The 17,632-nt window shown below is 42.8% G+C and overlaps 1 protein-coding gene across 3 annotated transcripts in view; it reads left to right on the top strand.

Annotated features, from left to right (window-relative positions):
• Positions 1-17,632, top strand: part of LOC117581321 (serine/threonine-protein phosphatase 2B catalytic subunit 3) — a 28,430-nt gene that overhangs the window by 6,754 nt on the left and 4,044 nt on the right. Inside the window, exons 2-3 of one of the 3 annotated variants that reach the window (XM_034268428.1) lie at positions 9,280-11,042; positions 11,831-11,863. In XM_034268428.1, coding sequence (XP_034124319.1) covers positions 9,509-11,042; positions 11,831-11,863 — 1,567 coding nt within the window. In that variant the 5' untranslated portion in view covers positions 9,280-9,508. Of the gene's footprint in view, positions 1-9,279; positions 11,043-11,091; positions 12,285-17,632 lie in introns of those variants that run through there. The other 2 variants (XM_034268427.1, XM_034268426.1) reach the window with 2 other exon arrangements.

Here is a 17,632-nt window from a genome sequence, read left to right as displayed (position 1 = left end):
TGCCACTGGAATTCTCTCTCTGTTCTCTGGCATTCTCTCTTGTTGCCTGCTTGCTGGCCGCTGCTGCTACAGCTTTGTCAATGACATGTCTTTCTATCTTTTGTCCCACTCTCGCTCTTGCTCTCTTTTCTGCTCTGTTTTGGCGTGCGTGTGCGCTGGTGTACGTGATGCTGCAGTTTACTGTGACTCGTTAAAGTTAATGCTTTTAAAATGGCTTATATGTAAGTAATTTGTTGCTGTCGTTGACACCTATGCCGAGCATTTTACACACATTTTCTTTGCTCTGACTCCTACCCGGAGGTCGGATTTTTTCGCCTGTTATTTCGATTCGCTTTAATATCCATGTTCATTTGTGTGTGTGTGTGTATTTTTCTGCTTGAATGCGTTCATGACACGCACATCAGCTGTTTGCACATCAAAGCATTCATTCAGAACATAAACATATGGACATACACACCTATGTATATGATTAGCGGCAAGTGACAGCTAGCAAGCAGTGCTCACCGATGAGCTGTCAAGCAGTGCATACGCAAACTTGGCGCACTTCAGACGTAAAAGAATTGATTTATATAAAATAAAATTGCATGCGCTCTTTCGATTTTGGTTCTCTCCATCTTTCTGCTTTAATTTCTGTTCTAATTGAAGGTTACGATAATTGCAAATTGCAATTTCTGTTTCAAATCTGAGCAGTTATATTACATATTTTAAAAATGTTGCAATGTATTTTGTGATTGCCAAGGGGGGATGCGATGGGTATCCGTTATAGATTTTGTTCACTGCTGTTTGTCTCTTAGATCGCCTCGACTCTGAACTCTTCCTGGCGGCGAGTCTCGCACACAATACGCTATGGTGTAGCCTTGTGCTCTCTACGATAAGTGGCAGCGGCGAAATTAAAACTGTGAAACGCAAACTAAAATTAGGTCGACATCTCGGCCCACCCCCCACCGCCCAACCCAACCCAGAGCAGCAGTAACACAGAGCAAGTGGAATAGTACAACAATTTGCCAAAAATAATTTTTCTGTGCGACAATTTTTATGCACCAAAACAATACTTATACACAGATAGAGACAGAGGCATACAGATGACTGTGAGAGATACTCAGTCGCAGAGGAGCAAGTGGAGGGTGGACCAGAGAAGATGAAAAATCGCTGAAAGCGAAAGAAAAGTACTTGAGTTATTGGAGCAGACAGCGACAGGCGTGCAAGTAGGAAGAGAAGATGGATACCGAAGGGGCTGAGTCGACGGCGGGGTTCGGTTCGGTTAGGTCCGCGTCCGCGTCCGAGCTGTCACTCAAACAGGCACCAGAAAAGTGCGAGGCGTTGATTTGGTCGTTCGTCTCTCTGTTATTTCCTCTTCTTTTTTTGTTTTTGTTTTTTGTTACCCCCCTTTTCTGTTTCGTTGTGTGTCTCTTTATTCTTTGGTTGGTTGAATGGGATGGGTGTCTGGTGCTTTTTAGAAACGATAAATTAAGTTAAAAATTCTCTTATGCACACACACATATGCATACATCAGTGGGTGGTAGGTGGGGAAATAGCAACAAATGTGTGTCCCCCATCCTCCCGTCCTGTGCGTGTTTGTGCTTGTCTCTTTGTGGCGGCTCTCTGGGTAACTGTACACTTTGTTTGCACCCTAACGGTAAAAATTGGCCAAATGGCGTGCGACGGTGACAGACGGAAAGGCGGCCACAAAAAAACAAAAAAAAAACCAAAAGGATAAACACTGGGGGGGGGGGGGGGGGAGAGTGGGTGGGTGGATCTACAAACGAAGGGGCGGCACGGGCACGGGCCCGGGTACGGGAACACACAACAAAAAATGCTCTCCTCCAATTTCGAACAAATATGTTTTTTCTACGGTTTTTAGGTGTTTCTTCTGTTTTCCATTTTTGTTTATGTGAAAACAAAATTGTACTCGCAGCGGGTTCGCCTGTCCATGTGTCCCGTGGTGTGTTCTGTTGTGGTGTGTGTGGGAATGACTCTTTGTGGGGGACACGTGTGTGCATGTGGGGATATTCGCTCTGTGCTGTTCATACCCATTACCCGTCGAGGGTATTCCTGCAGGTGTGATTGAAAGGTTCAAAGAGATTTGTGGGTATTTAAATATGTAAATATTTGCGCATAGAAGCCAAACCAAAACTCGTGTGCACCTTCAAAAAACACCAACAACAACAATATATTACCACAAAATGCTCCATTTTTCTTGCGGCTCATGGTTTCATCTGAGCAGCGGGTATCCTTTGGTCGGTATCCTTTTCTGTATGTTCAGACTGTGGCGGCCAGCAAAAACGGACATCATCATCGTTGTCGTGGAATGCGTAACGCGAAAAGCAATTGCATGAATATTGATATGCCCATGCGAGTGTGTACACACCGTTGCAGGGCAAGGAGGCTGGAGGCGTGGCCTGGCGCGTATTGCGGGGTGGGGTTTCGGTTACGGTTACGGTTTCGGGTTTTTGTTGTTGTTGTTTTTGTTTTCTGTGCAAACATTTCTATCAGCGTCTTTTGTTGTTGTTTTGTCCATCCATAAACAAACGTCAAAGGGATTGCCCGCCCGGTAAATTGGCTTCAGGCCCGTTAAATGCGTTTGCGTGTAGAGGAGCCCGTATTTTTTGTTCCCTCTATTTCTTACTCCTACTCCATCCCTTCCCCACGCAACACTTTCCCGTAGTGGCTGTGTGGCTTTCGTATCTGTTGTTGTTGTTGCTGTTGCTGTTGCTGTTGCTTTTGCTTTATTGATGGCACATTGTTGTTGTTGCTTTTACTGTTGCTTAGTCGTAACGCATTTCGAACTTAATTATTATAATTAATTGGCAAGAAAACGACGAGCGACGAGCACTCCGAAACAGTAGCAAGCAGCAGCAACAAAAGTGAAGAATACTCCTCGACACGCAACGACACGCACCGCACCCCCCTGGGCCACAAACCAGAAGCGTTGGATGCAGTACAGGGGCCATACCATGAACCTGGAACCAGCCTACAAAATTACGGAGGGGGGGGGGGATACATAAACTCCAATAATATTCTTTTGATTATATGTAACTAAAAATTCTTAGACATTCAGAGACACAAATGTTAGTGCAAAAAGAACGAAAACTCCCTGTACATATGTAACTGTGAATATTGAATATATTCTGGCAGTAGAGAACATGATTAGAGAAAGGAACCAGCCGAGTCCTACAAACATTTATAATCATTTTTCTTATTTGAATTAGCCTTCCCTCGTAACACACTGACGCGGCTGCATCCAGGCGGCCGACAAAAGCTGCCAGTTTTGCTGAATAATTTAGCATTTGCAAACCGATTCAGCATGCCCTGGTCCTATGTGTGCGTGTACTTGGTTTTAGCCCAGCCCTAAAGTGCAGAACAAAGACCCGCCACACACACACAAAAAAGTGTAAAAAAAAAAGTAAATGCTTACATAAAAACATGAATAAGAACAATTGTTAAGCCATTTTGTACGTATGAAAGCGGAATTATGCAAATTCAAAGTAAATACAACACACACACACACACACACACATGAGAAGCAAAAGAAGAAAGAAAAAAAAACGAAATAGAGAATTGCTGTTGCCTTGCCTGTTGATGACAGGAGACAGGAGAAAGCGAGTCCGCTCGTGTCTTACATTCGGGTATGGTAATGCAACAAAACTCTGATGCTGCTGACTGTCACGAGGATAACCCAAGCCGCGTGCCATCAGCCAGCCACCAGCTTTGGTCCGTGTGCAGTGTCGTGTCGTGCCGTGCAGTGCCGCGTGTCAATGTATCGTTGATGTTGCTGCTGCTGTTGCTTCTGTTTGTGCCATGTGTCATGCAAATTGAATCAAAATATCGTTGCTCCTGTTGCTTATATTTTACATACTGGAGTGGGTGGGTAGGAGGGTGCGCAGCAGCAAATAGTTGCCCAAAAAATGCATCCAAATCCAATTCGAACTGTAAAGGGTGGCCAAAGCTTCGGTCTGTGTGCTTTTTAGCAGTAACTGAAAGACAGAACAATAGAATATAGAGAAAGAAACAGAGGCAAAGCCAAAGCCAAAGCCAAAGCCGAACAGGCACAGCAAAGTAAACAAGGCGAACAAACAAACAAAAACAGCTGCTAGGAGAGTAGGAGACTACGGCTAGGGCTAGGCTGCCTGGCTGGCACATTGCTATTGAATGTTCTTGGTTCTTTTGTTACTCCCGACATTCGACACACTTTTTAATTAGTTTTTCCACATTTCGCAAATACTTTAAAGACAAATAAACGTTGCGCACTTTAATTAAAGAGGCCATCTGTCACCTCTCTCTCTCTCTCTCTTTGTTCTTTTGATTTGCTTTTGCATTTAAGAATAAATATTTGCAGATATTTTTTTAATTAAGTTGCAAGTCTGCCGCCTCGACCACAAAATGCCACAAACATACAAAAGTACATATGTACATCGATCGACACATAAGACCTGTGCTCTGGCTGTGCTCTGTTTTTCTCTGGATACAACACACAATTGGAGCCTGAACAATAAAAAGAAATGCAAGAAAATGCATGTGCCATGTGCCATGTGCTGCTACAATTGTTGGATAAACATTGAATATTTTTGCTTCACTTGGTGGGGGCCCCCAGACACAGGCCCGGGAACACGGAACAAAATATTTATGGATTTAGCTGGAATACAATTTAAATTTTAAAATATGTGCACACATGGGAGCCGCATGGTATGAACAGAACAGAACAGAACCCGTAAACCGTAAACCGTAAACCATAAACCTCGCCTAACCGCAACCGTGTCAAAGCTATTGGAAGAAAACAGCAAAACAAAAAAAAATATAAATAGAAAAAGAAAACAAAAAGAAATTACAGAAACGAAATAACAATGAAAAATAGAAAAACCAACAAGAGCTAAACTGAACATTCAGACTATTGGAAACCCCCGTCAGCCCCTCGTACCTGAACTATCTAAACGATTGAGAACTGTCAAGAGTTGTTTTCGTTTCTTTTTTGGCTGTAATACATATTTAATCGTTGTTATTTCCAGTAGATATTATCATTTTTGGTAGTGGAGATTAAATTGCATATAAATTGTACACAAAGAAAAGAAACGAGTTAGAGGAAACGTTTTAGCTGGCTCTAAGACTGACACCTGTACAACAGCACCTGTGTACATCGATAAGTGAGGCCAAGTGAGACTATTAAATGCCAAATTAATGGTTTGAACAAATTGTTTTTCACTGAGAGACGGCGTGACAAGAGAACCCAATTGTTGACGGGCACTTGTACTTTGCTTGTATTTGGAGAATCGATTGAATGGAGTGTACTGTACATATCCGATCTAACCTCATAACACTTGGGTTAGCCTTTGACTTGAGGAACAGTCGTCTAATTAATGTAAGAATGCACAGGATATCGAATGGTACAGTTGTGCTTTGAACTACTGTAAAAGGGGAGAGAGGGAGAGAGTGAGAGCTATTATTACGGAAAGTACAGTTGTGTTTCTCAGTCACAAAATAATTGTAGCGAGAGAACATCAGGAATAAAACGAAAAGGAGTACTGGGCATGAGCCAACTCGGTAACGAATTGTACCAGATAATTAAAGTGACAGAATAATAAAATGTTCGATATGGGAAACAGCAGACAGACAGCTAAGCGAATGAATCCACCCACACACATGTACATGCATACATCTATACAATAAATACTATTCCAATCAATTAAGCAAGTCACTTGTATTAAAATTCTGAACTAAACCGAACGCTCATCAATATAAATGAGCCGCCCTGGGAGTGGTGGGCATGTGCGACGAGTACTCGTGCACACATTAGCACAAATTGCAATTGCAACTGGAACACACATTTGTGTGTGTGTGTGTCTGTCTATTCTTTTCATTGGTGTGTGCGCGTTTGTTTACGTGGTCAGACGTGGTTTTTATTTGCATTAAAATTGAGGTTAATAACTATGGGGCAGATTTGTTGCAACTGTCAATGCTTGTTGTCCATTAGAACGCTTGAACGCTTCGTTCAATTTGATGCGTCAAATGGTCGATTAGTGTGACCGCAACCCCCACCAGGCAGTCAGCAGTCAGGCACTTGGCAGTCGCTACTCGCCGTTTACTCCTATATTATTAATGCCTCTAATCCTAACCCGAACCGCACCGCACCGCACCGCCACTTCAACCGCAGAACCGGCCAGCGTGTAAGCGAGTGGATTCTCACATGCTAATTGGAAAAATCGGGAGTGACGCGAAATTGCCGTAGTTGTAGCTAGCCACTTTTTTCAAGAGATTCCAAGCCAAGGAATTTGTTTTTGTGAACTCTGTGATTGGATTGGGCTAACTGCATCAATAGTTGGATGAATAACTGAGATTGGGCAGCACTGGCACTGGTCTGGTGCTGGGCAGCACTGTTGGCTATCATTGCCCGTTGTTGCTGGCACAATTCAATTGGCATTTCAGTTTGGTCGTTTGCGTTTCGTTGCACATTATTATACTCGAGAGAGATTTCATAACAAGTGCTGCTCATCTAATTAGTGTGACATGTGAGCTGCTATTGCCTGCATGTCGGAGTGTACACTGGGGAAAAGCCTCCGAGCAGACGACATTGGTTCTAAGTGCAGCACAATTCCCTCCGTTCGGGCCTTTCCGTTCGTTGCCTTTGATAATGCCGAAAATATTTCACAAAGAGAATATCGTTTGCATAATTGCTTTTTAATTACCATATTTTGGGCCCCAGCAGCACACAGCACAGCCCACAGCCTCTCCAAAGGTAAACAAAAATGTCTTATTTCATTAGCCTCGTTCTGTGCTGGCGGGCATGTCTTTTCCTTGATTCATATACCCTAAGACTCGCAGAGTCTGTGCAAGAAAAACGTACATTTTGTGTGACAATTGAAATGGCAGCGCTCTGACATGTGATATCGGTTACTCTAGGCTCCTACTAGGCAATTATTAATAATAAATCAATGATATTAGAGCAGAAAAAACGAACAGAGGGTATTCCCACAGTCTGTCAGGGGGGTATACTCCACCTACCAACAGCAGTACCCAGTATTTAGTGTTAATTTTGTTGTTGTTTTGTTTTCTTGGATTTTTAGATTGGAGTAGCATGGGTCAGGGCAGAGCTGTGCCTGTGCCTGTGCCCGTGCTGGGTGACGACACGTACAAACGGAATGCCGAAAATGTGTACTTAATGTGTATCGTTGTGCGATCGTGTAAACGCAAAAATATGCGCCAAAGCCATAAAAACTGAACAATGAGCAAACAAATGCGAATATATGCATGAAAATTAGCCGTGTGTAGGCAGGGCACGAGCAGAGGGGCACGAGCAGGGGCCAGTCAGTCCATTCAGTCCATTCAGACACTGATAAAATGTTGTTTTCTCTTCTGTGGCTCGCAAACTTGTTTAATAATTAAAAAGTCAGTCCACTCACACGCGTACAATATTCAATAGAAACGAAATTAGAAACTTTTCGGCTTAAGACCCGTCCCGTCCCGTCCCGTCCCATCCCGCACACAGAAGTTGTGGACAACTCCCATTTGGGATTAACATTCGGTATGTTGGTGAACATTTGAATATTTGAATATCTAAACTTCTGTCCATTTGTAATATTTAATTAATGAATGTTCAGAATGCTTAGAAATGACTTGGCCCAACCATTTCTAGCCATTATTTGCATGCTAAATTCAAAAATGCATTATTAAGTTGTCCAGCACACCACCTAGCACATTAGCACTGGAATGTCTGTAGACTTGTGCCAGCCATCTAACAATTACATTCGAGTTCCCATTCCCATTCCCATTTCCATTCACATTCCCATTCACATTCATATTCACATTCAATCGCATCGTTCCCCGCCCGCGTTCGTTGATGAATTTGCGTGAGAGTGAGACGCCAAGCGACAGCTGACTTTAATTTACTGTTGCGAAATGTTTTGCTGTCGCATGGCGGAGTGGTGGGGTGGTGTGTGTGTGTGCGTGTGTGTGTGCGTGTGCGGGGGCAGAGCCTGACTGGAGTATCGCTCTTTATTGGCATTGCATTTGTTTCTCTTTCTGTTTCTGTTTCTCTTTCTCTTTCTGTTGTGTACAGTTGTCAGTCAATGCGTCAAGCGCAGAATAGCAGCAGGGAAGCGAACCTCAACGTCCTGTCTGTCCATCGCTAGAGATGGACTAAAGTCGTGTCTCTCCGGACACCGACACCGGCACGAAATTATTTCAAATTTATTCATTTTTCATACTTTATAGTGGTACAAATGTGCCACTTTTTTATTGAATTGTAGAATTAATACCACCTGGCCCCATACTTTTGTCTAATTTGCATTTGTCCCCAACACAATTATCCACCCACAAAGTAAATTATATTTGAAAAAAGTCGTCGTGCTGCCGACTTTCCCAACATTTATTGCCAATTGCCAATTTATATCTATGTATACTTAGGCACATTTAGGGACATTCAATTAGCTATGCAAATGATATGATGTGATATCAAAGTATCGGATGACTTTGCTGTTATTTCCATGAAGAAAGGAGGGAAGCAATTATAGGAACATCTGTCTGTCTGGGGTGGGTGGCTCAAACCAGGCCCGAAGCCATCTCTATTTTGTTGCCAGTCTCCACCCCACCCCCACTCTCTTGTGTGGTTCTGTCTGTCTCTTTTTCTGTCTGTCAGCGCTAGAACGCGCTGCCGTGATTGTTAGCCATCGCGCTATATTTGTTCGGACGGTGTTGATTATTTTTCTAAATTCTGTGCACATATTTGCATTCGTGCATTCAGCAGAAGTGACAGTCAGTGGCAGCAATAAGAATGCTGCTTGCTCTCCTGTTTCATCATTTTATTACGAAACGACTGCAATTAATCACAGACACTCGCTTACAGAGAGAGAGAGAGAGTGAGAGAGAACAAATCTAGTTGAAATCTACTCCTAATAACCACCAGAGTAAGTAACGAGTGTCGGAGTTATCCTGTCTCTTTGTGGAGTTGCGGGCTAAACGTGTGCAGCGAGTCCGTTCGCTTATGGTTACTTTATGAACAGCGAATGGGCATCATCGATTCGGTATACGTTGCTGTCATTGTTTCTAAAAGTGTTGCACTGCGCCGAAAATGAGTGCAACATTCATCACATGACGGACGGTACGTGCAGCAGCAGCAGGCAGGCAGGCTGGCTGGCAGAGGGGCACACAAATTTATTATTAATAAAAGCCATGCAATGGCCGCTAGTGCCACGTACATGCACATGCACCATCCACAGCAGAGGCGCATAAATATAAATATATAAATACAAATGCTAATGGTGTCCGTTTGTCTTTCTTTCCCCATTGCAGGCTAGAAGCTAGAAGCCAGAAGCCACTTGCTGACTGATCATCATTCGGCCAACAGCCAGCCCCACAGTAAGAGCTGTAGGAGAAGCATCCGGAACAGGAGCAGCAGCAGCAGGAGCAGCAGCAGGAGCAGTAGCAGGTGCTTTTTGGGCAGCAGCAGCAGCAGCAGCAGTTCTTGTGGCGGAGGTGGAGCGGCGGTGCGCGCCTCTGTGACCCGTGACCCGAGTCCAACATGTCTTCGCCAGCGGCTCAGAGCAACAGCAGCCAGTCGCAGTCGCCAGCGTCGGCCCAGCAGCAGCAGCAGCAACAGAATCAAAAGGCGAACAACGCAAACAACACACATGACAACAAGAATGCCTCGGCGACGACGGGGACGGCGGCAGCAGCAGCCGCAGCCACAGCAGCCTCCACAACATCGCCAGCATCGACAGGTGGCGGCGGAACACCACAGAGCCCCACAAAACGGAGCACAATATCGACCAAGGAGCGTGTGATCGATAGCGTACCGTTTCCGCCAAGCCGCAAACTCACCTGCGCGGACGTGTTCGACCCGCGGACCGGGAAGCCACAGCACGATGTACTTAAGCAGCATTTCATACTGGAGGGGCGCATCGAGGAGAGCGCCGCGCTGCGCATCATCCAGGATGGGGCCACGCTGCTGCGCCAGGAGAAGACAATGATCGACATCGAGGCGCCGGTGACGGTCTGCGGGGATATTCATGGACAGTTCTACGACCTGATGAAGCTATTCGAGATCGGCGGCTCGCCGGCCACCACAAAGTATCTCTTCCTGGGCGACTACGTGGACCGAGGCTACTTCAGCATCGAGTGCGTGCTGTATCTGTGGTCGCTGAAGATCACCTATCCGCAGACGCTGTTCCTGCTGCGCGGCAACCACGAGTGCCGGCACCTGACCGAGTACTTCACCTTCAAGCAGGAGTGCAAGATCAAGTACTCGGAGCGCGTTTACGACGCGTGCATGGACGCGTTCGACTGCCTGCCGCTGGCGGCGCTCATGAACCAGCAGTTCCTGTGCGTGCACGGCGGCCTGTCGCCGGAGATACACGAGCTGGAGGATATACGGCGGCTCGACCGCTTCAAGGAGCCACCCGCCTTTGGCCCCATGTGCGACCTGCTGTGGTCCGATCCGCTGGAGGACTTTGGCAACGAGAAGAACTCGGACTTCTACACGCACAACTCGGTGCGCGGCTGTTCGTACTTCTACAGCTATGCCGCCTGCTGCGACTTCCTGCAGAACAACAATCTGCTGTCGATCATCCGGGCGCACGAGGCGCAGGACGCCGGCTACCGCATGTACCGCAAGAGCCAGACCACCGGTTTCCCCTCGCTGATCACCATCTTCTCGGCGCCCAACTATCTCGATGTGTACAACAACAAGGCGGCTGTGCTGAAGTACGAGAACAACGTGATGAACATCAGGCAGTTCAACTGCTCGCCGCACCCCTACTGGCTTCCCAACTTCATGGACGTGTTCACCTGGTCGCTGCCCTTCGTGGGCGAGAAGGTCACCGAGATGCTGGTGAACGTGCTGAACATCTGCTCCGACGACGAGCTCATGACCGAGGAGAGCGAGGAGCCGCTCTCTGACGACGAGGCGGCGGCGCGCAAGGAGGTCATACGCAACAAGATCCGTGCCATTGGCAAGATGGCGCGCGTCTACTCCGTGCTGCGCGAGGAGTCCGAGAGTGTGCTCCAGCTGAAGGGCCTGACGCCGACGGGCGCCCTGCCCCTTGGCGCCCTCTCTGGTGNGACGCGTTCGACTGCCTGCCGCTGGCGGCGCTCATGAACCAGCAGTTCCTGTGCGTGCACGGCGGCCTGTCGCCGGAGATACACGAGCTGGAGGATATACGGCGGCTCGACCGCTTCAAGGAGCCACCCGCCTTTGGCCCCATGTGCGACCTGCTGTGGTCCGATCCGCTGGAGGACTTTGGCAACGAGAAGAACTCGGACTTCTACACGCACAACTCGGTGCGCGGCTGTTCGTACTTCTACAGCTATGCCGCCTGCTGCGACTTCCTGCAGAACAACAATCTGCTGTCGATCATCCGGGCGCACGAGGCGCAGGACGCCGGCTACCGCATGTACCGCAAGAGCCAGACCACCGGTTTCCCCTCGCTGATCACCATCTTCTCGGCGCCCAACTATCTCGATGTGTACAACAACAAGGCGGCTGTGCTGAAGTACGAGAACAACGTGATGAACATCAGGCAGTTCAACTGCTCGCCGCACCCCTACTGGCTTCCCAACTTCATGGACGTGTTCACCTGGTCGCTGCCCTTCGTGGGCGAGAAGGTCACCGAGATGCTGGTGAACGTGCTGAACATCTGCTCCGACGACGAGCTCATGACCGAGGAGAGCGAGGAGCCGCTCTCTGACGACGAGGCGGCGGCGCGCAAGGAGGTCATACGCAACAAGATCCGTGCCATTGGCAAGATGGCGCGCGTCTTCTCCGTGCTGCGCGAGGAGTCCGAGAGTGTGCTCCAGCTGAAGGGCCTGACGCCGACGGGCGCCCTGCCCCTTGGCGCCCTCTCTGGTGGCAAGCAGTCGCTCAAGAATGCCATGCAGGGCTTCTCGCCCAACCACAAGATTACCTCGTTCGCGGAGGCCAAGGGCCTCGATGCCGTCAACGAGCGGATGCCGCCACGTCGCGATGCCACACCTTCGCCGGCGGAAGAGGGCCAGAAGACACTGTCGGCGGCGGCAGCAGCAGCTGCCAATGCAAATGCGAATTCAATCACTGGATAATTCTAAGTCGGCAGAACGATCGATTGCGTTTGCAGATCAGCCATCAGATCAGGAAGGAGGATTGGAGGTTTGGATCTTGGGATTTTTGGGATCTTGGGGAGCGGAAGTCAGTTAATAGTCGAAACTTAAGTAAATGGTTGGGAGGGAGAATGCGAATAAATAGGAATAAAATAGTCTCAATCTCAAGAGAGCGGCTTAATGCGGCACACACACACACACACACACACACACACACACACACACAGATGCCACAAGAAAAGAGGAAACAACAACAGAGAAGAACGCAGAAAACAATAAAACGAGAGACAATTTTTTTTTGGGGTTTGGAAGAAGGGAATGGAGGAGGATGATGAAACGTGAAAAGAGAAGAAGGGCCAGCCCCAGCCCCAGCCCCAGCCCCCACCCCTCCCAGGTGGATGCTAATTATAAAGTGCAGTTGAAAAGGGAAAAGGAAATATAGAATTATTATACAATAAATATTATACATATACATACATACAGGCAGACATGCACATGTGTATGTGTGTGCATTTTGTGCAACATTATATCAAAAGAGCAAATGTAAAAGCTAAGCGAGGCTCTCTCTTTCACTCTCTTCGACAGCAGCATTGCCTCTCTGCCCAAGAGAATTAGTTAAATTGAAATTATATTTTCCACATAAGTGTAAAACGAATTGAAGAACAGAAGAAGAACAACCGTAGCGACGCTCCCTTTAACCGCAGCCCCACACCCCACCCACCCGCTCCGATCTTTGTTAGGTAAACAGAAAAACAGAGAAAAAGGAGCAGAGAGTCTACATCTAGAGCGTAAATACTAAGCTGGAACTACGAGTAATACTAAAAACAAAACAGAAACAAACAACAACAAAACAAAAAACAAAAAACAAAACAAAAAGCTAAAGTGAATTCTACTATTTTCGTTGTGTGGCGACGGCGGCGTCTTGTGTGACTTATATACATACACACACATACTTATATGAAGGCATACGCAGATGTGTGCGCGGGTGTATTATGGCCAAGGAGAAGGCTTCTTCAGCAGAGAAAACTACTTCCTACAAACAGCAAAAGAATAGCCTCAAACAAATTACAACAGCAACAATATTTTACTACAATGTTTTATTACAAGAACAAGAAATGACTGAATCTCCATCTCTCTTTCACTCTTTCTCTCTCTCTCTCTCTCTCTATATATGTATATGAATAACTCTCTCTCTCTCTTAATCTGACTCTCTCTTACACAAAAACACACACCTACACACACACACACACAAACACTAATGCGGAATGATCACGCTTAAAGTTGGATCGTTCCTTGCGTTTTTATCGTCGCCATTGTCGCCTCACACTCTCTCTCATCTGGTGATTGTGTATGTGGTCTTTATATACGTGCCATCTTTGTCGTAGTCATTAGCTGAATACTATATTAATGATATACATGATACGAGTACGATTATATTTGGATTATATTTGTACGAGTAACAACCCGATGCCCGATGGATGCCTGCCCCGCGCCACATTTGCAGGTGCAACGCAGCGAGAGAGCAAAAAGAGAGAGAGAGAGAGAAGAATCTGAAGAATTTCTTCTTCCCTGTTCCACATGAATCTCATTTCATCTACCATCCACAGCCACTCCACTTTCTTTCTCTCTCTCTCTCTCTCTCTCTCTCTCTCTCGGACATTTGTGCCTGTTATGTTGTCGTGTGCAGCATCCTTTTTATACTTAATGGAATTTTAGTTATTAAAAGTCAATCGATCATGTTAAAGAATTGGTGTAGAGTGGAAAAACTGAAACGGAAGTGAAAATAGTGTGCGAACGGGAATTTTGTTATATTTCTTAGTAATTATTCTATACACCTTTTTTGATATGTGTATACATTTCTTGTTATCCTTTTTATAATTTGTATTTATTGTAAACTATTTATACATAAACAAACAAAACAAAAACACACACACACACATAAACACAAACACCACAATCAGCGAGCATAATATGAATACATAAATATATATATATTTATAAACTAAATTGTTGTTTCTACTTGTACTTATGTTTTTTTGTTTTTTTTTTTATATCTATATATACTATATACAACTATATATATTGTTTACCACACTTTTTTCTATAGGCCATAAGTAATTGAATTAAATGAATTTATGCAAAATGAAGATGATGAAAAAAAGAAAGAAACAAAAAAAATTATATACGAGCATGTAACAAAATGGGGCGTGCAAAAAGTTTTCTTAAACAAAAATAAAATTATATTCTACACAGAAAAAGTAAGGGAAAATAATTAAAACCAAACTATGTGAATTTACTATTAAGTTTAAATTATACAACAAACAAACAGGAAAGGGGAAATGAGAAACCAAAAACAAACAAAAATGAAAGCAAAAAACGTTTACAAAAATGAACAAGACAATTTGTTAAAGAAAAAGCCTAAACCTAAATGAAAACAAACAAATAAGAGACAACTTTTCAACTTCGACAGACAAGACGACAAGAAGAACAAAATCCAAGAGAAAAAGAAACCCAATTTGAAGATTTATAGGAAATCGTAATACAAAATGCAAACTTATAGCAATTTGAAGTACTTTATAATGAAATATACCTACACACATATGCCTAAGGGAAACGCATACACGAACACGAGTGTGCCCAAACAGAATACATATAGTAGATATATATATACATACCATATATATATATATATATATATTTGCATGAATTGAGGCGGAGTGGAAGTGAGCCAGCGAGGAAGGGAAGGTCGGAGGAGAGGGTCGAGAATATACAATACAATACAAATGCAGAAGCAGAAGCTACAAACAGCAATCACAAGTGCAGTAATAAAAACAAAACAAAATTAAATTAAATTAAATAAAGTAAAACAAAATACCGTTGACAAATTCGAGTAAGTTGTTAGTGATGGCAGGAGGCACGCATGCGCGCACTGAGAGCTAGAACAGAGAGCAGCTACAGCAGGTACAGTCGGTACAGTTGGTACAGTCGTGCGTAGTGCATCGTGCCCATGCGCAGCAGCAGCAGCAGCAGCAGCAGAGGCGTTATCAAGCAGTTAAATAATGGTTACAAATGATTTACATTTATATATATATTTACATACAATACCTATATATAAAGCAGTTTAAAGTTAAGCGTTTCACACACAAGGCAAACACACAGACAGACGTAACAAAAAACCAGAAAAGTTTACAACAAGTTTATGCATTTCAATTCCAAACGAAAACGAAAACGATGAAAACCAACACAAATAATAATGAATATATATCTACATATATATGAATTAATACAAACAATAATTACAGCCAATAATGGATTACAGCAACCTCGAAGCTCTTACTATTATTTTTAAAAGTAAATTGAGTCAAATGAGACATTTTTAACAAGTCAAGCAAATTACTACCGCTACCCACAATAAGCATGCATATACTATATAGACATATGGTATATAAACAATATACTTTTCTCCTCCAAGAACGTTTTCCTACATTACCAGCAATACAAGTTAGCGCGCTATTCTAAGCGAAACAAAAGAAAATAAATTTAAAAGAAAATAAATTAAATTAATACACACATACTATATGGCAAGGAAACAAAAACATAAAACAAATTAAAATCTAACATATTACAACTAAGCGATTAATATACGACAAAACAAATACTTTTATACTATATACACGAAAGCCTAAGAACTAAACTAAAATGCTAAAGAAATTAATGGTAACGAAAACGAGTCTCCTCTCCGTTTCACCCACTCTACAAGCTCTCTCTGTCCTCTCCTCTCCTCTGTGCACTACTCACCAGGCCCAAGGCTCACTCAAAAGCTCTCAACTTCAACTTCAACTCCAACTTCGACCTTGACTTCGACTTCGACTCTTTTTCTCGTCTCGTCTCGTCTCTCACTCTCTCTCTCTCTCTCTCTCTTTTCAATGACCTAACCCAAAACAAAAAAATAAAACAACAAAAACCAACCACACTTTTTAACGGTAAATTTTCTACTACACCAAAATATGAATATGAAAATAAAAAAAAAAAACAAAAGTACATAATACTTACAAATTACAGAAAAAACAAAACAAATTCCTTTTAACGAAAATATCAAAAACCAAAAACATCTCTACAAATATTTAGATATACGATAAAAAGAAATTAAAAACCAAATTAATTAAATCCAATTATATTATAAGTTTGTAATCGAGAAAAACGCATTAAACATTTAACAATTATCAAATATGTTTTAGGTTTCGTCTCGAGGCTGGCTTTTGTTGACCATTTGTAGCCGTTTGTTAATTTTTTGATTAGCTTCAACTATGTACAATCAAATCAGATACTTAACTCGTTTTAATAAACCAATTTCGTTAATCGATTCTGTTGTTCCTTATCGAATTTATAAGTTACATACATATATAGTAATACGATAAACAAAAAAAAAAAACAAAAAACAAACTTAAAAACAAAAGGAATAGGGGAAGTTTCTCGTTCTAGTTTTGGATTTATCTCCAGTGCAAGTGAAAAATCCTTTCATCATTTTTTTTGATACATGTATTTTTCAACATCTACTTCCTGCCCTCAAATGCTTTAAAAACTTTACACAAAAAAAACAAAACAACTTAATATAACATATATTATAAACAAATGAAAACAGAAGGATATGAAAAACATTAAGATGATGGAGGAAACCCAATGAGAAAACAAAAAATGAATTAAAACTTTACCTTTTGGATAAATCAATTTAAATGCATATTTTATATATATTTAAACATTTATTTATATATAATATATATGATAATTATAAGTTGGAGAAACTTTGTCAAAGCAAAAAGTTTATATACTTATATATTTAAAAATAATGAACATAATATTAAAAATGCAACATAAAAAATTAACAAACAAGAAAAAACATCACATCTAGATAAATCTCTTAAAAATTTTCAATTTTATTATTAAACCAAAACCAAAAGTGAATAAATAAACAAATTTAACAGTGAATGCATTATTATATATGTATATGTATATGTATATGTATATGTATGTGTATACATATGTATATGGGATTTATAAATGTATTGCATGGGCAGATGGCTAGTAAAGATTACTTAAAAATTGCGCTTTTGTGACAACAACAAAAACTCGTTGTATCCAATCCGTGGATTAACAAATTAACTTACAAGGGGAAGATGGATGATGGAAGATGACAACAGCAACATAATGCAGACAACAAGTTTTAACATTAAGCGAATAAAACAAAGAAAACCAAATGATTATCAATGTTATTAACATAATTAATATTAACAACAAAAACAAAACAAAAACTGAGAAAACAATACAAAAACATTAAAAAAATATACAAGTACCTATCCTGAGAATAAAATGCGCGCACATTTATTATTTCCTCTAACTGTTCGTTTGTGTATGGGGGAAGTCCCCCTGGGAATAACGGCTGCTCCACCACCGAGCACCACCTCAAAGTATCGATACCATGTCTATCGCATCGATACAAGGCGCCTCCAGGCCCTACAAAAATTGCATTATGATTATTAATGATTATTTTAAACAATTTTCATGTAAGCACGAA

Source organism: Drosophila guanche, unplaced genomic scaffold, assembly GCF_900245975.1.
Source record: "Drosophila guanche unplaced genomic scaffold, DGUA_6, whole genome shotgun sequence".
Lineage (NCBI taxonomy): Eukaryota > Metazoa > Arthropoda > Insecta > Diptera > Drosophilidae > Drosophila > Drosophila guanche.
Note: the sequence above shows the minus strand (reverse complement) of the source record. Positions and strands in the feature narration are given on the sequence as shown.